At 40.3% G+C, this 22,905-nt stretch overlaps 1 protein-coding gene across 2 annotated transcripts in view; it reads right to left on the bottom strand.

The window, feature by feature from the left end:
- The window catches only part of srgap1b (SLIT-ROBO Rho GTPase activating protein 1b), a 41,259-nt gene extending 27,021 nt beyond the window's left edge, over positions 1-14,238 (bottom strand). Inside the window, exon 1 of one of the 2 annotated variants that reach the window (XM_056245168.1) lies at positions 13,674-14,238. In XM_056245168.1, the coding sequence (XP_056101143.1) occupies positions 13,674-13,740 (67 nt within the window). In that variant the 5' untranslated portion in view covers positions 13,741-14,238. The remainder of the gene's footprint in view (positions 1-13,673) is intronic. The other variant, XM_056245167.1, reaches the window with a different exon arrangement.
- Between the last annotated feature and the right edge of the window lie 8,667 nt (positions 14,239-22,905).

Here is a 22,905-nt window from a genome sequence, read left to right as displayed (position 1 = left end):
TATTTTTAATTAGCTTTTATGTTTATTTTCAGGTTTTGATTTTATGTGCTTTTGACATTTTATAGTCAAAATTTTTTTTGTCTTTTAGTCTCTTTCAGTTCTTTTAGTGCTTTATCTTAACCCTATTTCAGTCAGTTGCCAGGGCAGCATTTCTCATTTTCATTAGAAAAATTAGTTAATTTAGTTAATGACAATAACCCTGTTCTGAAGACAAACGACAGCTTTGTGTGAGGAATAGTCTAAAATCTAAGCCCTTATTTACTGATAATCTAAGATCACGAGTCAGATTTGAGAACGAATCATTCTTGTGTTATGAACCTGATCAATCTAATTCATTGAAAAGTTCCATAGACTCATATCGATTCAGACTATTACTATTTCTCTCATTAGAGGCCTGTGTAACAGTCGTAAGCCATTAAGAGCTGTAAACCTCACTCCCCTGGCCTCAAGAGGGTAGCGAGAACCCTTCTGAAACCTAAAATGACAAATGGGACACCCCACGATCTCATGGACTTAACGGACACAGGCACGCGCAGCCATTGTAAGTCCACAAAACCGAAAGTGCATATGAAGGGACAGGGCCTCTAGCGACTGACGCTGGGAACTGCGGTCTTTAGCCTCCTCGCTAGAGCTGCTCGGAGCGAGTAGAGTAGGACCGGTTACATTTGGTGCCGTGACCCGGGTGGGAGTGAGGTTTAGGGGTTGAGTGTAACGGCCAGGGCTCGACATAAGCAATGGCCCGATGGCCCGGGGCCAGTAAAAGTGTATGTCGGGCTAGTTGATTGGCCAGTCACTTGCCCGCGCGGGCCAGTAACTGGCCATCAGCAAAACAAACAGCAAACGTCATACACAGTGGCGCGAAGAGTGTCAATGTTTCTTCAGGTTATTTATAACGTGTTAAAATGTCAAAGAACTACGAGGCTAATACGAGAAAGAGTACCGAAACCCTGTATTAAACGGGACTGAATTTTGAAAGACCGCGCTGTATCGATAAGCTCGGACGTTATCGGTTCTGCTGTCGGTAATGGAGAAATACACGTAGGCTATCATTTATTATTGCTATAAAGACGTTTTTTTTTTTTTTTTTTACCATCTCGCTGAGTCGCCAGCCATTTCTATAATAAAATTAAACCATTTGTCTGTGATGCATTTTTGCTATTCGCGCAGTCCAGAAGAGAGAGAGATCTCACGCGGTGCCACAACACGCACAACACCTGACGGAGGGGGACAGAACTAAACATTCAAGTTATGGTTACACTTTAGATCTGTGATATTTAGTATGATTTTATTTTAGATTTCGGCTTCCAAAGATTATAGAATATATTTGAGGTAAAACCATTAAAAACTGCATTCTGTCTAGCGCAACTTCCTTCCCTTCGCAGCAGTACGCTGTCCTTAAAACTCAAACTTTAAGACAGAATCAGCACGATCGGTGATTGTTGTAAAATGCAGTCTCGTCTGTTGCTAAATTGCGGGACGCGTTTAATAATAAAAAGAGCTATTAAAAGCACAAAAATCTGCGCAAGAGATGCGGTTCCCAATGCAGCGCGCGCTCCGAAACATACCATAACGAGACAAGCAAATTATACTTTGGGCTTCATGTGCGGGTCTAAACGATCAAATGTACACAAAAATGTGTCAAAATGACTGGCTTGGAGATTCACTTAAACAGTTTATGTCTAAAATGGACGCAGTTATGGAAATGGTTGGGAGAAAATATGGTGCATCAGTAGACTATTAGATCTGCACTCGTTCTTAAAGGGGAAGCAGTCTAATAAACATGCTGACGATCACGCCATTACTGAGAATCAAACAACAAAAGGCACAAAGAAAATCACTCGCAGCTCTCTTGAATGAATAACTTTAGCTTTAATAAGTAAGATGAGGAGACTGAGAAAAAAAGAGAGAGGGAGATGAGGAGAAAGCAGGTATTGACAAATTTACTGCACACTGACATTTGGTTATTTTTGCATGTGTCCAGGGGCTCTCTCTTAATTCCTGAACTCCCTTCGCTGTTTTGATTAATCCTAATGTATACAATAAATACAGTTTATTTCTTTCAGGGCCAGTCAAAATATAGAAGGGGCCAGCAAAACTCTGATCTACTGGCCCCGGGGGCCAGTGGGGATTTTTTTTTATGTTGAGCCCTGGTAACGGCATAGGCCAGTAAGAGCTGTGTGTGTAAACCTCACTCCCCTGATCTCAAGAAGCGCACCAGCGACTGATACTAGACGCTGCGGTCTTTAGCGTCCTTGTTAGCAAGCCAACTTTCTACACCTGGGACCCCGGGTTTGAATACCGCTCGGAGCTGGTTGAGTAAGACAGGTTACATCTGCATGGGATGGATTTTTCAATCCCACAAGATTATGTACCGATCCCGTCCACTTCCGCCAAAAATATGTTCGATTTTATCCTGCTCCCGCTTGAAACTTTCACGATCTGTCCCGTTCCCTCCCACAAAAGCCGGTCGAAAAAGGGCTATGCTGATATTTCAGTCCGGGTCCGGTTAGATTGTGTCTCATTCCAGTGTTTATATGGGCTATTTTTTTCCAATTTACACACACTACACTTCAGTGATAGACTTCTGCATGCTGTTATTATTAGATAATTATATTTTGTGGGAGCCCACGAGTCATTTCTTTCTCCCATACGGAGCCCCTAAAGGGAAAGAAAAAGAGATGGCCGGAAAAATCCGGAAAAAAGTCGCTTTTGCGTTCTCTCACAAATGTTTTGCATTCCCCCGAGAAACTTGCGTTCGTTCGCAAAACCTTTTGAGCTCTCTGGAAGTTTCTCGAGGAATGCAAAAGTTTTCCGAGGGAATAATAGTTTATTGGGGGAACGGAAAACATTTGCAAAAGAACGCAAAAGCATTGACAAATTATTTTTCCTCCATCTCCCTCCCGCACCCAGAAATCCAAACCTTGTCCAAGAAGGAAAGATTTTCAGTGAATTGCGTTTTAAATTCGGATACTGTGTGTTGCTCAGACAAAGCTATCGTATGACCTGTAATATAAGCGCATACGTCATATGGACCATTTGGACTGTTTTTGCATCCTTTTTGAAGCTTAAAAAATATTCAGTGCCTGTTAACTGTAATTGCTTGGAAAGTGTAAGACAGCCATACGGTTTTGAAACAGGGCCATAACCACCCCAAAATTCCCCCTAGGCCAATCCTCCCAAAATATTCAGGCCACTGTGGCTTTTTAAATGGTTGATTCTTACATTTTCTTACCCCCAATCTTGAATCCGCCTGGATTTTAAACACCATAAGGATGAGTAAATAATGACAGAATTTTCATTTTACATTTACAGACGAACTATTTCTTTAATAACTGCTTTTAATAATAACGATCTCTTGTTCCCCTTCACCAGCTCACTCTCTCCCTCCTTTTCTTCTCCCTTACACTTTCCCCCCTCTCTTTCTCTCTCCACAGACCAACTGTTTAATGTCACACTGCCTCTCCAGCTCGAAATAACAGATGAGACAGCAGGCTTGGCGTGAGCTCTGTGTGGGTGTGTGTGTGTGTAGGAGGGTGGGAGGGACTGTGAGAATTAGAGACGTGTGTGTGTGTGTGTGTGTGTGTGTGTGTGTGTGTGTGTGTGTGTGTGTCTGTGTCTGTGTGTGTGTGTGTGTGTGTGTGTGTGTTTGCGTGTTCTGCATCAGTGATGGTGGCATGGTGAGCAAGGTGACTCTTTTGATTCAATATAAGAAATGCCTGTAATCCAGCAGAGAATCAGAGGTGATATATAAAAATAAATGTGGTAGGCTAAATGAAATGCCACTGCCTGGTGCACTTTTTTTAATATGCAACGACAAGTACACTGGTTCTATACAGAACCTTAAAGGGGTTAAGAAATTAGAAATCAAATTTTCCTTTCTTTTGTGTAATTTAAGAAGTCAATGTATTATAAAATATATCAGGGTTCTCAAGTTTTATCAAAAGCTTGGAGTGAGATCACATGGGGTTAGGGGAGGGGCCTAAATGGAGCCCCGCCCCCGCCTAGCCCCGCTCCCCATTTTACCCATTGTTCATAATTAACCAGCAAAAATTGAAATTATAACAATTGGTAAATCTGATAAATGACAGAGCAATTCATCACATCAAATATAGGCCTACTCTTTAATGTTATATTTCAAAATTAGGCTACAAATATATAACAAATTGCTCCAAAATGTTTGGAAAAACTAATATTTTTGCATTTTTCCCTGACATCTTTGAAAAATACAAATGCAATGGCAATGATTAGGCTAATGTATGTTTTGACAGGATATACAATATTACCAAGAGCACTCTGCTTTAGCCTTAATGTAACTAGAAATACTATTAATACAGTATAATATAGAATTTAAAATAAACTGAAGAAATACATCTTCATTCCTTCCCATACCCAATAACATTTCCTTAACCAAACTGAGCCAAAGCTTTTGGCCTGGTTGCAAAGCAGTTGTAGAGTTTTTGACTGCACCAATAATGTATACGATGGGCTATATATTAAATGTTCTAGTCTAAAAATGTTAGGCGAGCTTTCTTCCAACTTACTTTCTCCATCACGACGTGTGTTCGCGCGATGTCGCGGTGGCCGAACTTCCGTGTGTGTTCACGGACTTCGCGCGTCTATAAGTTGCCTAGTAACGAACGCAATCTGGCAGAGATGCGGACGCGCTGGCGGCAGGAAACTTATCTTTGTGTGCATGCGCCTCGTATACAACGTTATATATAAAGCTTGCAGGACAACTGCAAGCTTTGCCTTGTTGGCATTGCCTTTTCAGCGTGAGATATACACGGTTTGGCGTGTGAGCGTGTGAACTGGTTGAATTGCGTGTGTCTCACGGCCAATGCGTGAGACTTGAGAACCCTGATATATCCAGTGAGTTTCAGAACTCAAGACTTCCTCGTTAGCCCCAAAACAGCTTTTATTAAAACCAAGCAAGAAAACGACTCGTTTCGGATTTTGTCACATCATGACATAGTGTGACAAAAGACAAACCTCTGCAGAAGAAGATCAACGCGTACTTCTACATCATTACCTCTTTAGCCCCGCCCGATTCACGCATGTCATGTTATGTAGTACAGACGCAAAACATGATAGAGATGCCACTGAGGATTACAAGTTGTGGAAAAACACAGTCTTTGCATTGCCATTCTTGTGATCCTAACATTAAGAATGCGTGGATGAACTTCAGTAAGACCGTTTGTTCACTTCATGTTTCTGCAGATTGATTTTATATAAGACAGTTTGGCACAGGCTTTTCAGAGAGACTGAAAATAAAAGATGATGCAATGCCAACTAAGATTTGACAGTAATGTATATTCTTTTAATTTACTGTATATGTACGTATATATATATATATATATACACACACACACATATATATATATATATATATATATATATATATATATATATATATATATATATATATATATATATATATATATATATATATATATTGTGTGTGTATGTGTGTATATAACCTATTAACCTGCCATGTGAGCAGAGATCCTTATCTTAAAGGAGAACTCCAGCGCAAAATGAACCTTTGGTCTAATAAAACATTGGTACCTAGTCAACCGTTCTCTGAGATTTGTTTTCATGATAATCGAATGTAAAGACTTTTATCTCTAAAAACTGTTTAGCGTATAACGCTAGTAATGGGGGCATCTATGAAGTAAAAATAAATCGCTAGTTTATACCACTAACAAGACTCAAAATAGCCCCACACGAACACAGTAACATAATGAGGGTCTCTACATCCAAAACGAAGCATTGAGAACTTTGTAAGTGTACAGACCGTTTAATAAGAAGATAAAGATAAAGACAGTCCACTTCGTGTATACAGACAGGAGCCATCTTTGGAAAACAGTCTCGACTAATCAAACCACGAACGACGTGCTAAGTGAGCTGAACTGTATGAATGGCGTTCGTGGTTTGATTAGTCGAGACTATTTTCCAAAGATGGCTCCTGTCTGTATACACGAAGTGGACTGTCTTCATAAAATATCTTCTTATTAAACGGTCAGTACACTTACAAAGTTCTCAATGCTTTGTTTTGCATGTAGGGACCTTCATTATGTTACTGTGTTAGTGTGGGGCTATTTTGAGTCTTGTTAGTGGTATAAACTAGCGATTTATTTTTACTTAATAGATGCCCCCATTACTAGCGTTATACGCTAAACAGTTTTTAGAGATAAAACTCTTTACATTCGATTATCATGAAAACAAATCTCAGAGAACGGTTGACTAGGTACCAATGTTTTATTAGACCAAAGGTTCATTTTGCGCCGGAGTTCTCCTTTAAAACGGCCAAATATTGGACAATTGCATGCAGTCTTTTACTAGTCCAGCTGCTGCCGACAATGCTGTTCTCAAGAACATCTGACGGGAGAAAACATCCGACTGCAACGGAGCGCATCCTCACATCCCTGCCTGCACTCATGTTGATGCCATGCTCATCTGTCATCTGGACAATGTGCATTCAGAGAGTGTCCATGCAGGTTTCCAACCAGTTACCAACAGCTGACTGGCAAAAACCAGCTTGAAACAACTGCAGAACTGGAAGTGAATTGAAATGGCATCAAAACTACAAATAAATAGACAGTGACTCATTTCCACAAGCCTTTGAAGCCCAAAACAGGCAGACAGTGTTAATTAAAACAATATAAAAGCATTGTTTGTCCATATGGATGGAGCAGAAAAACATAAAATTCCCATCATGCTGTGTTTGTGAGGATGTGGATATGGGCATTTAGCAAGATGAAAAATTAAACTATAGCAAACTTGCTGGCAAACAAGTGTAACGTGCACACTTTGATCCACTCACTATAAAAATAATCGCCATTTATAATTTTTTCCCAATTTTGTCTTCACAAGTCACTGTCTATCTCATATTTGACCTTTGAACTTGTGACCGCGGTGAGAATGTCTGATACCCTGCGGCATACGCCCGACCCAGACTGTTTCCATGGCAACAAGGCTTCTGCTCAGCAACCTGAGAGTGTGAGGAGTGCGCAGACATGCTGTACAGCACAGCACATATTCACATGATGTATAAAAATGGGAACTCAAACCACAATAGCACCAAAATACACATGTATGCCCTCCACAAAAATAAAAATATCATATTTATGAGGAAGAAAGGGAACTCAAATTTATATTCCCTAAAAAACCACATACGTCACCGAGCTAAACGCTATTCTGCCACTTCCCAATTATTTTCCATTTCTGCTTAGACTTCTAATCTGCATCTCATCCTCTCTCTCTCACACACTCTTCTATTTATCTAAAGCAAATTTACTTCTTAAGCTTTTTCCTTCAGCCTTTACTTTTCACTCCCTGTCCTCTCAGTCTAAAAAACTCATAAGCATAGCCGAATCTTTGCTTAAAAGTATTGAGAATCATCAATGTATCAAAATATCCAAATTTTTCTGTAAAAAAGTAAATGCAGTTAAATCAACAAACGACTTTTTGAGACATCACCTGTGTGTGTACTCGTGAATTATATATATATATATATATATATATATATATATATGCTGTCTAATATATATATTAGTGTCGATTAATCGCATCTAATATAAGACTTTTTGTTTACATAATATATGTATGTGTAATGTATATATTATTAGTTTTATTTATATATATTACATGTCTCTCTGTGAGTGTATTCTGTACACAATATATATATATATATATATATATATATATATATATATATAGACTTCCAATGAGGTTATATCAGGTTACTGATATTTTCTGTGGCCTAAGCCAACCCCTACCCCTACCCATCACAGAAACTTGTGCAAAACATAAAAATAAAAGAAAAACTAGATTTTAGAAAACTTTTTACTAGTGTGGACCAGTAAAATATCCTCTATAGTCAGTTGTCATAATATTTCACAATATAAGTCGGGACATTTGGCCCTCACAAATATAGCCAAACCTGTACACATATATTTACACACAGATGGAATGAAGGTTTTTACATAAAAAGTGTCAAGGAGAAGTCAAGATTAGGTGAGGCTTCATCAAGTACACAAGACACAACAAATGTAATCAAGAACATACGGATCCAAGGTCAGGAGATACGAACAGCTGAAGAGTACGTGTAAGGACTAAACAGACAGACAATGACTCAACACCACACCAGACTTACTGTGCACGAAATATTTCATTCAACACAAATGAAAATTAGGTTATGGCTAGACAGGCATAACAACATCTTTCAAACTATATTTTATTTCGCATGATTTTAAATACGTCTACCCTGAGTCCTGAAGCTCCATTAGCACATCTCAGTTGTTTTAAACGGAAATAAGACTTGAGATAATCTGTAAAACAAGCCTGGCTAAATAAGCTTTCAGCTTTAAACCCAAGAGTAAAGGCAAAGACAGGCTTCAAGAGCCACAAGTACTGCAGATATGTGGTCCTCTCCGCCGTTGTAGATTACTGGATCGATATCTATACTTGATTAATGAGACTTACAGGGCTCCTGTTATAAATACATGCGGTGGGTGGCTGGGAAATCTGTCTGGTCCTGACTCTGATACAAAGAATTCAGGTTTGACCAAATTAGCTATTTGTTCGCTGTCTATTCTTAAACAGAGGAAGTGGGGCCATATGTGGTTTCCAATCATTATTTTGAAACATGACAAGGGCTGAGATGGGTACATGAGAATGGGACGATACTACACACAACTCACTATAAAAGTGTACACACGTAGTGGACATCTGGTCCTTGTCCACCTCTCAGCATTTGCCATCACCTTACTTGTATTACAATACCACATGCACATTTATTATGAGGACGTTTCATAGGCTGCGTCTGAAATCGCATACTCCGTTTGATGAAGACTGCACTTCTTGACCATTAATAACGTATGTTCTGTATTTGTGTAGTACGAAAATAATCAGGACATACTACATCATGTTGAAATAGTCATGTAACCTACAGTAGACGTCAGTCTTGTTGCTGTTTCACAACGTTCACAAATATGATGATCCCTCAACAAGTGTCATCAGATGCACACTTTAAAGTACTGCATATTTGGACATGCTACTAATTGGAATGTACAGCTTTTTGCAAACTAGGCCAACACTTTTTGCAAAGTGTTTGCAAAGTGACCCATGTTTGGCTTTGTTTACACCTACTATTAACCCTTAAACGCATGAATGTTTCGCCAATCATTATTACATATTTGGGTCTTTAGCGACCCGGATATATATCTAACACCGATGGATCTCTACCTGTCACGATAATATAAAACTCTCCTGATATTAGAGTAACAATTACAGAAACATAAAATAAAGCATATTTTGTTACCTTTCTGTGCTTGGAAGGGTTCAGTTTGAGCAGATGTTTTATATAATCATCGCTGTCCTCGTCAGAGCCAATTTCCCAGAACATTCAGCATCTGGCTCATATTCACCATCTCAAATATATTCTCAAAACGATCGTTTTCAAAATCTTCAAAATCATTTTTTTGATCGCTGACAGCTTCTTTACCAGATCCAGCATCAAGGGACAGTGACACTAATATTTGATTGTGTTCAGTACTTGCTCTGAGCCATTTCTAGTTTAGTTGATGATGCTTCCTATTCTTTTGTTTTCTGCCTGCGTTAACTATGAGTGAAAATCACTTCATCATTGAGTATCAGACATTTCCACCTTATGGAATTAAGGTGAATTGCACTTTTTCAGTCATCAAAGATTCAATTATTGTTGTGCAGAAAAAAAAATACTTACAATGTAACACACCTCGGGTCGTTAGTGACCCTATATAATTTCTACAAAAAATAAATAGAAAAAACAGGACCCCCTTTGGCCTTGGAAGTGGTCTAAAGTGGACAAAATCAAAAAGTTTTATACCATGTTTACACCTGTGATCTGATCGACCAAAACGCATCTTACACGCATTCCAGGTGTAAACAGGGCTTTTGACCCCTAAAAATGTGTACCATTTAACAGTTTACTCATGGAGCCACATTGAAATCCCTATATCTCTGGAAATGCACCATATTGGGGCTTAAAAAGTAAGATACCAAAAGAAAAGTTTGTTAAGAACCAAAATCTTAAAGGATATTTGAAATTTCTTGAGTTACAGGCATGTAAACTTCGGGGGGGGGGGGGGGGGTGGCGGGGGGGGTGGACACAAGAAGGGCTTTTTCCCATTTTTGAACTGTCACAGTTGGCATAGCAACAAATATGGCAAACAGATTAAACGACAGATTAAACACAACAGATTTTATTAATAGACCCACCAATCTCTGTGTATTGGACTGGATTGGATCCAATAATGGTCAATTTGACCAGCAACATAAAATTCTTACCAAATTCGAAAATAATACAAGGGTTAAAGGAGCAGAACATTTCCCATGATTTCATACTGTAAAAACGCAAAATTGCATAATTTAAAATGTGACGTAGCGACACACAAAAGAAGATGTGGGCGCCGTCCAGCCACAAACACACCCCCCCCCCCCCCCCCCCCCAAAAAAAAACTGGTACTGTTTCTGTGAATGGATAGTGAATTTCTGAAAAAAATCACAAATATAATACATAACAAACCCGCTGAAAATGCTTCTTTCATCTGTACAACCCGTTTTATGTCACTTTGCATTCCCTCTGAACATTTATTAAAGAGATGTTTGGACTCTGATTGCTCCTTCTGTGGGACACTAAACTAACAGATGAAATGTCTTGTAGCGGATTGGATCCCCTGAGCCGCAATAAATCTGATTCATACAGTCTCTCTAGGCAGAGGAAGTACACCAGTGAGTCAGTCTGCGGCCTCGGACGATGAGGTGTGTGTGTGTGTGTGTGTGTGTGTGTGTTTGTGGCTGGACTGGACGGAAGCCAGAAGTGCAACCCGACATCAAATCTCATGAGAATAACAGACTAAAACGTAGCATTATGGCAGTCACACTGTAAGACATCAATTTGTTTTCTCCATATTTGTGCGTTTTCTTTGAGCCTTGCATGAGAACACACTGTGCACATGCACACACATGCTATAGCTATCAGTGGATGATATGAGGGTGGGGTTTACAGTAGTGTTTCTGGTCGCATGCATGTGTAAAGCTTTTGTACAACACAAGCTCCCAACAGGACAGAAAAAGCCACTCGCTCGAGTGCCGTTTCTTGCTGATGAAGCAAAAATATTTTGTGTATTGCGTGCACGCACACACACACACACACACACACACACACGCACACACACACACCAATGTTTTCTACATTAAATGGACTCACTTTGAATCACCATAAATGTGTAGTTCAGTTTGTGTGTGTGAGTGTGTGAGTGTAGGTACAGTCAAGGTCATGTGCCTCGCTTTCCTTCTAACTTCCTCCCTCAGAGAAAACCATTTCCTGTGCGGACGCCGACAAACTCTAGCAGGACTTTTTTTTTTTTTTTTTTTCGCAGAACCTATTTTTGTAATGGGATAAAATTTCAAACAAGCATACACGGACAAAAAAATGGCATACAAATAAAATTTCACAATTATTTCCAAAGAAACATTAAAGGAAATTCTGAAGTAGAAAGACTGAAATAGTATAGTCTTGTAAAACATACTCCAATAATCAAAACATACTTTTTTACAAAACTAAAATAATTTTACACATAGTACACTAACAAATGCTGGGTTGTTTCAACCCATGTTTGAGTCAAATATGTACAACATTTTTATTTGGGTTTGTCCATATTTGACCCAAACACGTGTTGAAATAAAACAACCCAACATTTTTTAGTGCGAGCATTTAAACATGACACTTTTTAAACATTAAAAGAAAATTAAACATGTTTGCTGTTACTGTATATGAGAGTAGTAGCGGTCCCTTCTGACCATCAATCACTCATCTGTCTCAATACATCCTCACTACTGTATGCCACACACACTGCCGTACGTGCGGTCCATACTAAACAGCACTGCTGCGGCAGGAGGATTCCCTGATCTTGCTCCCTGACACACACACACACACACACACGCACACACAGAGCCAGATACCCATCGCATCCCCATTGGACATTCACACACAGACTGGTGGTTGAGTATCCATGGAAACATGTACAATGCAGCAAGAGCCTGTTGAAAAAGGAGTGTACCTAAGCACACATTTGACAACCGCGAGATGTCCATATGTTGGGAGTGTGAGCACAAACGCAGCGGCCCTGATACTACACCAATCTATCAGCATGCCTTGAGTTGCCTAGAGACCACCCTCACTCTCACCACCATTGGCCAATAGCAGCTGAGACAGCAACTCGGCTCCTTACATTTAAATATGGTGCTTCATTTTCCAGATTTTTTCTAAAACATCTTCCCATTTTATGATCTAAACGAACCATACACCTTCACCTGACTACAGTTGGAGCGCTGGAGACAAGATTTGGAGCCATGAAGCCCCCCCCACTCCCACTCTCTCTCTTTCCATCTCATCGATTACACACTGTTAAACGAGTGCGCGTGCACAAACGCCCGCCCTGCTGTAAGGGCAAACAAATCAAGTAGGGTGCATTTTATATACTATTATGTTGATTTTGCATATCTTGAATCAAAAGATGCCTGTATATGTTGTACCTCCCTCACTTATGCTGGAAATCTACCTTAGGCTTGTTTTGGAACATGATTGCTGGTTTCTAGATAGTCCAAGCTGGTGAAATAGCCACCTAGAGCTGGGATGTCCAACTGCTAGCTAGTTTTTTCAGCTGGTAGTCAACCATAACATGGTTCAAAAACCATGTTGATCACCTTGAGATGCTGGTTGACCAGTAACCACATTTCATATACCATCTGGACCATCTTGAGCTTGTATGAACAGCTGGTTTCTTATTAGCTGGCCATGTTTCAAAAATAATCTTAACCACCGTCTAATTTGGTTGACCAGCTACCACGTCGGTTGCAACCATCTCAACTTCCTTTAGCTGGTAAAAGCAGCTGACAGCTGGTTTCTAGTTAGGCTAATCCAAGTTGGTCATTAACTGGTTGACCAGTAATCACCATCTTGAGCTGGTATGACCAGCTGGTAGCAGGTGTTTAGCTGCTAATTAGCTAGTAAACCATCTAACATGGTTCAAAAACCATGTTGATCACCCTGAGATGGTTTCTAACTGGTTGGCCAGTGAGCACATCTGGACCATATTGAGCTTGTATGAACAGCTGGTTGCTGGTTTTTTTATTTGCTGGTCAACCAGCAGCTACGATGTTTCAAAAATCATCTTAACCACCTTTGGTGTCTAGCTGGTAATAATTTGGTTGATCAGTTACCATGTTGCAAAAATCATCTCAACCCCCTTTAGCTGGTAAAAGCTGACAACTGGTTTCTAGTTAGGCTTGTCCATTAGTTGGTTGACCAGTATGTTCTCAACACCATCTTGACCAGGTATGACCAGCTGGTCAAAGATGGTTTACTAGTCCTAACCAGGAAAATAATGCTAGAAACCAGTTAACATGTTTTAAAACACAACCCCCAGCTTAACATGGATTTTCCAGCAGAATTAAGTGGTTTAATATGCTTTGAAAAAACTATTCAAATTAAATGGGAAGCAATAATGCAATTGAAAGGCATTATGAAATCTTATGTGGCCATTATGTTAACGCATGCACAGGGTTCGTATTAGGTGCATCGGATGGAAGCCCGTCTCCAGGTACCCATCAGGTGCGAGTGTTCTTACCTTTCACTTGGCTCTCATACTCCGTAATGATTTCCTTTTCCTTTTTGCTCTTGATCGTGTTAGACATGACGCCTGTGTAGTCCAGATCCGCTGGTCCCTTCTGTCTGAAACCTTTCTGCTTCTCCGAGACGCGTCCCTACTGTGCCCGATGCGTCATATCTAACCACAGGTTCAGTGCGTGATCCGGCAGCAGAAAACTGTAGTCCGTAAAGCAAAGCGATGACATTCAACCATGCACATCAATGATTATTAGACCTGCACAGACAAAAGACCCCTGAAAAGTGGCACGTGAACCACGGGGGCGCGTCGTTACAGCCGCATCGCCAGACGCGCAAGAACGATTGGAGATGCAAGTGGCCGCATCAATATTACGCACAGGTTGAGTGCGCACGCGATTAACAGAACAGATACGCACGTCTAGAGGTGACAGAGACTGTAACTCATCTAAACTCACTCTAAGGTGTGAGAGTATCTGATTGTGTATGCAAAAAAAAATCGTTAGGTGTGCGTGTTTCTCATGCGCGCGCTCTCCACGCTACTGTCAATTGGTGGGCGGGTTGGGGCGTGAGCGTGTGCATGCGTGCAATTGCCTACACATAAAATTGACAGTCACACTATTTCAGGAAACCTCAAATCCAGTTGTTTCCAGTCCTGGACCTTGAGTACCCAAGTTCTGAACATTTTGGATGGTTCACTCATTTAACACACCTGATTTGTATTATCGGCTTATTAGTAGATGCTACTAGACCTGAACTGGGTGTGTCAGATAACGGAGAAATCCAAAATGCTGGATTGAGAATCACTGGACTAGATTTACCAGACTATTTAATACCCACAGGGTTGATAGATGGCATTTGTTGAAATTGCAGTAAAAATTTATTTCTGTGGAGCAATTAGGTATGATAAAACTTTATTGTTGTTGTTTAAAAAAACTATATTTTTTTTACTTATGCATGCACGTTTCGACAGCATTTCAAAACATTTCAGAAACCACAAAGGTTAGATTTCAAGAGTGCGCTAAATGTGTAGCCGTTCGCGAAGTGACAGCAGTTATTTTACTGACAGCAATTCTTTTAAAAAGTACCTCTGAAAATCACTGAGTAATCGTCCAAAGGTATAATGCATGATGCCAGGTTTACATCAGATTGAATTGAACCTTTAAGGTGGATTGAAACACGCAGTAGCTGTGGGAAGCACCAGTCTGACTTCTGCTGGAGCAACTGTGCAACTACAAAACAGAGCAATAATTCACACAATGAAAAGGCTTCTCAATGACTCCCCCATTCTTCACTTAGACATAAGTGGCTGAATGATGTAGGAGGCGCTTTGTGGGTCACTTATTCACCTTCACACACGACAACACTGCCCAGAGTCAGCAGGGGGAGACAGAGAAGAGGAAACCAGAAGGTGGAACCAGTTCTGCGACACTGATCTCATGTCAGTTCAAATAGAAAACAGGGAATGGCTACAGTGTTTCATACTTTAAAAAAAGATATAGTTTTATAAATTTTTTTAATCTCATGTCTAGTTTGATTGGTCTACAGGGTAAAATCAGGTTAAATAAATAAAGTTTTAAAATAAATAAATAAATAAAGTTTAATTCATTTATATGTACTATCTATTATCATGTCAGGACAGCATGTAATGCTACAGAGAACTCATCCTGTCAAGAACACAATCAGCATAAATCAGTACCACAAAAAGTACCATGATGTATTTTACACTTGAAACATATACTGATTTATGGTACTGATATAAATAAATCTTTCTGTTTTTTTAAGAAGAGTGTGCTTGCAGTAGTTTTCATCAAAATAATGTTAAAGTGTTAATTTCAATAGAATTATTGAATGAAATCTAATTAGAAACACTTAAAAAATATATTGTTTCATGATTCATCACAACATTTTTTATTTTGTCAAATCAACTTTATGAAATAATTTATGTGGTTTAGATAACATAATATTTTGAGTTTCTGTTGATTAAACCAATCTCATTCATTGTATTAACTCACATTTTTTAATATCAATGAACTAAAAGATTTTAACGCAACCAGTTAAACCAACTTTTTTTTTTTTTACAGTGAACTACTACAATGCTTGGGGACATCATTTGCTTGCTCTCTTTCCAAAACAACAAGACCTTCCTGTATAAAAACAATCTCATTACCGCTTTACATATATCAACAGGTCATGGCATCGGTTACATAAGATAAAGTGTGTGTGTGTGTGTGTGTGTGTAGTAATGTATGCGAAAAATGAGGATAGTGTCTCTCATGTGACACTTATGCAATGTTAACATCCTTAGCAGGCTTACATATCTCCTCAATTATGAATTATTGAGAATTATTTGACATTACTATAGGGTCGGGAGCAGGCTAGTGACACACAAACACACACACACACACACACACACACACACACACACACACACACACACACACACACACACACACACATACTGTAAGTACAGGAAATGTATATCACTGAGCACACCCTCACTCTAACGATGCATTTATGGGCACTTAAATGTATTTTTAGACTTCTGAGGGTCGTTTTAGATGATTTACTATAGACTAATATCACATAGATGACTCATATTTATAACTCTTGGGTATTATATGAAATGCTCGGTTCTATAAAAACAGGACATAAAAGGTGTCCCGTGGGTGCTCTATGAACCCATGATGAATTAATAATTGTGCTGTTTGTACCACCTAGTAAAGCTCCATTTAAGGGCTAGTAAAGCTTCTGTCCATGTTTAGTGGGGTTCTGGGGTGTGTTTAGTGTAAGTGACATCAGTGAGTGTGTTTATATCTGCTTTCATTGAACCCTCAGTCCAGCACAAGCCTCAGGACAAAACATATTGCCACGACTGAGGAGATGTACATGTTCAGCATGCAAAACGGCCGCCTCGAAATACTGTATATTCTCGTTGTCAAAAGTGGAACACGTGTATAATAACTAATTTGATGAAATACACAACACAAGTGAAAGTGTTATTTGATATTTCATGAGCTAATGCAATTAAATTTGTGCATTTTAAAGTCGGCATGAAACAGAAGATAGTCTATGCTTCCCTATATGAGCGAATCAGCTTCTTGAACAAGAAAGACTGTAGGCGGGACTTGATTTTGTACACCGGGAAGTCATTGGATGGTTGTAGTTTGCTATTGCTGTGGCACTGTCCCAAATGGAACCCTAAGCACTCGCGGTCTTCCTCTGAGTCCGCACTTTCGCGACGTAACGCCGCTTTGAATGTCGGGAAGAAGTCTGCTGTGGAGTCCGCATCAGCGCGGGCTCGGCAAAAGTGCGCATCAAGGGCGCAAATCGACCACGTGGGGGCGCTCGCGAGCACCCTTCTGAGATCTAAAAATGACAAATGGGACACACTGCGGTCTCACGGACTTAACGGACACGCGCACGCGGCAGCCATTGTAAGTCCACAAGACCGAGGGTGCTTCTCAATATCCCTCCTCGTCTCCTCGCTCCTCCGTCCTCCATCCTATGACCCGGAAACCAATCGAGCTCAGCCATCTTGAAGGACATCTCAATTCTCTAATTGCACCGCGAGGAGGCGAGGATCGAGGAGTGAGGAGGCTTCCAGAGGAGCTATGAGCGAGGATACACAGGTGTACCCTTTGCGGAAGAGTTTTATCGACTAAACATGACGCACGTATCAATTCTCCTCCCCCTTCACATCTGTCACAATCATTTGAATTTATACTTTACTTTTGTAGTTTACAAAAACCACACAACTCACATATTTCAACAAGGTATATTGCTTTATTATTATTTATTATGAATTTCTTAAATAAACTAACTTTAATAACATAAGGGCAGATCCTTTGAGCACTGCCGATGACGCAGTGAAGTGACGCTCGAGTGATCAAGTATTCCAATGTATTAAAAAAGCTTTCATTCAATTCCTCCGTCCTCGTTTTTTTCCCTTGCAGCCTTCCCTCGCGTCCTACAGGGGGTGGAGCTGAGACGCGAGGAAAGGAAGCGAGGAAAGGAAACGAGGATGCACAAATAAGGCCCAATCCCAAGGCCCAGTCCCAATTCTCACTTGAGCCCTAAGGCCTTCCTGGAAGTGGACACTTGTTGAAAGTGCACTTAGCGGAGTAAGTGCGCAAGGGCCCGAAGCTGTGAAGAGCAGAATTGGGACAGTTTTGCACACGTCACTTCTGTTGTGATCAGGAGAGCAAACACCATTCATTTGGCTAATGTGTGTGCTGCTTATAATAGCTGTAACATGACACAATCCTTTGAATGAAAAAAATAATATCTTTTTTTACTCTTAGCTACCAACCTTTCTGTTAATGTTATTAATATTAAAACAGTTTTTGGCTAAGATAAATTGTGATTGGGGTTTACCTGAGCTTTTACTGCCCCACCGTATTCACAGCGATTCGAAATGCAATTTTAATTATGTTATTATGGAAATTGATATATGAAATTCTTCCCATCCCATACATGAAAAAATACATGACGTGTTGGTGATATATTATATATAGGCTTAGGCTATATATTAAGTCTTACATAGGCTATATGAAATAAAATGACACAACCCTGTCTCTTTTTGTTAAATTTCAGTTTTATTGATCAATAATAGCCATTATTAAATTATAAGTAGCCTAAAAAGCATAAGAAGCTATATAAGTCAAGAAATAAAGCAAGTTAAAAGATTCAGTCAAACATAAGTCAACAGGCTAACGTTACAACGTTACAGTTAAATAGCATAAATATATAAAGTTATGAAACTTCACTTTGCCCTCAGCCAAAACGATTTGCCAGGGAACAAACCATACATTAATGAGACCAAAGATCGCCCGTTAGATATACACAAGCCGATTTATAGCTCATGTTTACCCACTAGACACAGAGCCCGCGGGAAACGTCAGAATGACTAGCCGAGGTAAGGCTGTTCCAGGCGGGGTACATGAGCGCTGTGCGCCCGCTGATCCCTGGAACTCCGAAAAAGTCAGATCAAAATTTTAAATAGGCGCTATCTTTATAAACAAACCACAGATTTGAGCTTTAAACAACTATATTCTCGACTGAAAAACTCTTAAAACTACATTTCGTGACACGATAACACTAATATTTTTAAATTTCGCGGTCTTGAAAAACACTTCACCATACCGGCTTCCTTTATCTTCGGAGTTTCCGCTCCCGAACAGCACCATAGCAACCATTCTCCCCCATTGGTTAGCTGTTCGAAACGTCACAACACTACAAGGATTCTGGGTAATATCCCACAGCAAAGTGAGGTCTGATGCGCACTTGCGAAAGGGGTGCATTAAGTGCCCTTATGATCACCCCTGGAGAACACTATTAGAGGATCGGGACACCCTACGGTCTTGCACCCCTTAGCGAGAACGCGCATTGAGGGGCACAAGGGCGCAAGTGCGGGTATTGGGACAGGGCCCAAATGGCACACTTCATGTGCACTTTCGGTCTTGTGGACTTACAATGGCTGCCGCGTGCGCGTGTCCGTTAAGTCCGTGAGACCGCAGTGTGTCCCATTTGTCATTTTTAGATCTCAGAAGGGTGCTCGCGAGCGCCCCCTCTGCGGTCGATTTGCGCCCTTGATGCGCACTTTTGCCGAGCCCGCGCTGATGCGGACTCCACAGCAGACTTCTTCCCGACATTCAAAGCGGCGTTACGTCGCGAAAGTGCGGACTCAGAGGAAGACCGCGAGTGCTTAGGGTTCCATTTGGGACAGGGCATAAGAAATGAGAAGCACCCCGAAAGTGCTCATGAAGTGTGCGATTTGGGACAGGGCCTGTGATGTCATATGAGTGACAGGTTGTCCCGCCCTCAAACCAGTAAACAGGTCATCAGAGAATCATGTCAATACTCATTTATATGATAATATTTAAGAAGAATTTAGATTTCATTGTGCACTTCAAGTGAAACTTGAGTATGTCTCGAGGTTCCCATTCCAGGTCCATTTCAGAAAACTCCAAGCCTGTGGTCCGTATGGAGGAGGACCTTCAAAGGGAGCAGATTGGATCAGTTATCTGTAAATCATGACGTTTCCTGCTAAAGCAAACTGGTCTCAACTTAAACTGTGTTTGGACATGGGAAAAACGTCTGAAGCATCCAGTCAGCAATTACACCGCTCTCATTAGTCAGACTCATACATGGAGTGGGGGAACAGGCATAAACATTTCCTCCAGTTCTGGCTTTACCGCAATTTGTTCTCCTCTTCAATCCTTGTTTTTTCTCTCCTGAACCTTTTGCTCCTCTCAGACAGAGGCTCTAAAAAGGACGACGTCGATTATGTGATGTTCTTTTTGCCGCTTTTACTTGGTCTCCAAAGCGAGGTTCTCCCACGCACTGGCAAACCTGACAATCATACATTACTGCTTTGTATGAGTGCTGTCAAATGTCTGGCATCTGCAAATCTGTGAACAAAAAATGAGAAGAACTGACCTCATTTTGAAAGAATCGTTTTAAAACACTGTCATTAACTCAACTTCATGTCATTCCAAACTTTCTTCCGCTGAACTTCAAGGGAGACATTCTGTTGAATACCCATTCTGCTTTTCTATACAATGAAAGAGACATCAAAATAAAAAAGGGCAATCAAACACCATACATGTAACATGAGCACTTTATGCCAAGCCTTTTGAAGTCATATGCTTATGAAATTTAAGTTATTATTTACTGGTGCATATTCACATTTGGTGCATAAACCAGGTTTGATGACACCAAACGACATTAAAAAAGCATTTTTTGGAAGTTTTCTCTAACAATATAACAGTCCTTACTGTCACTTTGGATCAATTTAATGCATTAACGCTGAATAAGAGTATTCCTTTCTTTACTGACCCCAAACTTTTTTATGAAAGTGTGTATATACTGTATATACACTACATGGACAAGTAATGTGGCACACATCTTCATTATTGAATTTAAGTTTCAGGTGTACAAAATCAATCACTTCGCCATGGAGTCTGCATTAAAAAACATTTGTGAAAAAAATGGCTGCTTCTGGAGAGCTCAGCGAATTCGAGCGTGGTATAGATGCCACCTTACAATAAGTCGGTTTGTGAAATGCCATCCCTGCTAGATGTTCCACGGTCAACTGTAAGCGATATTAATAGAAAGTGGAAGTGTTTAGGAGCAGCAGCAACTCCGCCACAAAGTGGAAGACCACATAAAGTCACAGAACGGGGTCACCGAGTGCTGAGGCGTATGGTGCGTAAAAAAACACACTCTTCTGATTCCACAGCTGAAGAGTTCCAAACTTCCACTGGCATTAATATCAGCACAAAAACTGTGCGGCGGGAGCTTTGTGGAATGGGTTTCCATGGTGGAGCAGCTGTATAAAGTATTGGTGTGGAAGAACTTGACTGGCCCGCACAGAGCACATCTGGGATGAAGTGAAACGGAGATTGTGAGCCAGGCCTTCTTCCAACATCAGTGCCTGACCTCACAAAACACTCCAAAATGTTGACGAAAGCCTTCCCATAAGAGTGGAAGCTGTTATAGCTGCAAAGGGCGGACTAACTCCATATTAACGCCATATTATGTATTTAGAATGCAATGTCATTAAAGTCCCACTCAAATAATTTTGTCCATATAATGTATATTGAATCAAACTCATAAATTCAGACACTGCAATATAGCTACAGGGGACGTGGCCTCTTCTCAGACAGGTTCATTAAACACTGTATTTGATGCTTCCTGTAGTTATTAAATCCACAGTAGGAGTCTAAGGGCCAGATTTACTAACAGCTTGTGCCAGCGCAAACCCTCTTTTGGCATTAAAAAACTACTGTCAGGATTTACTAAAGACACAGTGAAAAGTTAGCGCTGAAAAGGCGTGGACAGTTATTTTTGATCTTATTGCATTATGCATTTGAAGGAGCAAAATTTATGGGAGGAGAGTATTAAATGAATCAAGGTGATTTACTAAGGTTTGCGCTAGTTAATTTACTGGTGTTTGCGCCATTATTTTCCGCCCCCCAAAAAAGCATGCCTTAAACCAGACACTAACTGGTAGATTGCGTTGCTCATTATGGAAATGATCCGGCTGTGTCTGTGTTCTTTCATTTGCTCTTCGTCAGTAGATCAAGCGCAGAACTTTCCACTCCTATCTGTGTTTTTTCTTGGAATTGTGCTCTCACGGCTCACACTAATGTGCCCTGTTTAGTAAACCAGAAGCCCTGCATTGAGATGTCACTCACGTCTTTCTGTCCATGTTGTCCTTTGACCTCTGTGTTTGGCTTTTCTCTATAAATTCTGTTTGATCTGCCCCATGGTACAGTTTTATAAAGGTCAGATTAGATCATCAGCCATGACTGGTAGTCCGTTCATATCTTTCTTTCACCCACACAACCATTTCAAGCTGTGTAACCTCAATATCCCCTTTCCTAGTGGGACTAACCTGTGGTCCTCAATTTCAGCTGCCATGACAATGGGGGCTAAGAAATCCCACAGCTCAGCAGAAAGGGCCACTTCGTAATGCTGTTCTTGTCACTGTGTAAAGAAATTGGCGGTTGTCAAAAGTTGGCGGCTGCACTAAAGACAGCTTGAAGTTGGCATGAAACGGAAGTTACGATAGTCTTTTCTTCCCTATTGTGACGCGTATCCCAGTGAAACCGCTTCTCGAACAAGAACAACTGCAGGATGGGACTTGAGTTTGTCCATGGGGAATTGATTGGATGGTCGTGGTTTGCTATTGCTGTGATGTCATGTGATTGACAGGTTGACCCGCCCTCTCGCCAGGAAACACATCATCAGAGAAGAGAAGAGATGTTGCTGCCAGAGGGAAGGGAAGTTATTTTTATTAAAGATTATGAGGGCACATTAATTGAAAAAAATTCTGATTGCACGGATAAATATATAATAAATGCTGCAATAAATAAGAATAAAAAAACAAGACTTGTCAATTTTGATGTCATGTGACAAATGAATTACACAAGACATGATCCAAAATAAAGCGTAAACTCGATAATATAATGAAGTTCACAGTGCATTGAAAGTGCCCTTTTTTATTTACCAGCAGAGGGTGCCAGGACATTTTCAGCAAGAAGAAACACTATGCACTCGAACCGGAAACAAGTAAATAAACCATTAATTTAAACAGTTGCATTAAGTGAATGTGGAAAAATGAAGGTCCCCTATAGATGAGTCTGGTGATTATTCGTCATAAAGATGAAATTTAGAGCATCAACTCAGTGCTTGTATGCTGACAACATGATAACTGTTGATGAAGTAAA

Source organism: Rhinichthys klamathensis, unplaced genomic scaffold, assembly GCF_029890125.1.
Source record: "Rhinichthys klamathensis goyatoka isolate OS25496 unplaced genomic scaffold, OSU_Roscu_1.1 h1tg000029l_1, whole genome shotgun sequence".
Taxonomy (NCBI): Eukaryota; Metazoa; Chordata; class Actinopteri; order Cypriniformes; family Leuciscidae; genus Rhinichthys; species Rhinichthys klamathensis.
Note: the sequence above shows the minus strand (reverse complement) of the source record. Positions and strands in the feature narration are given on the sequence as shown.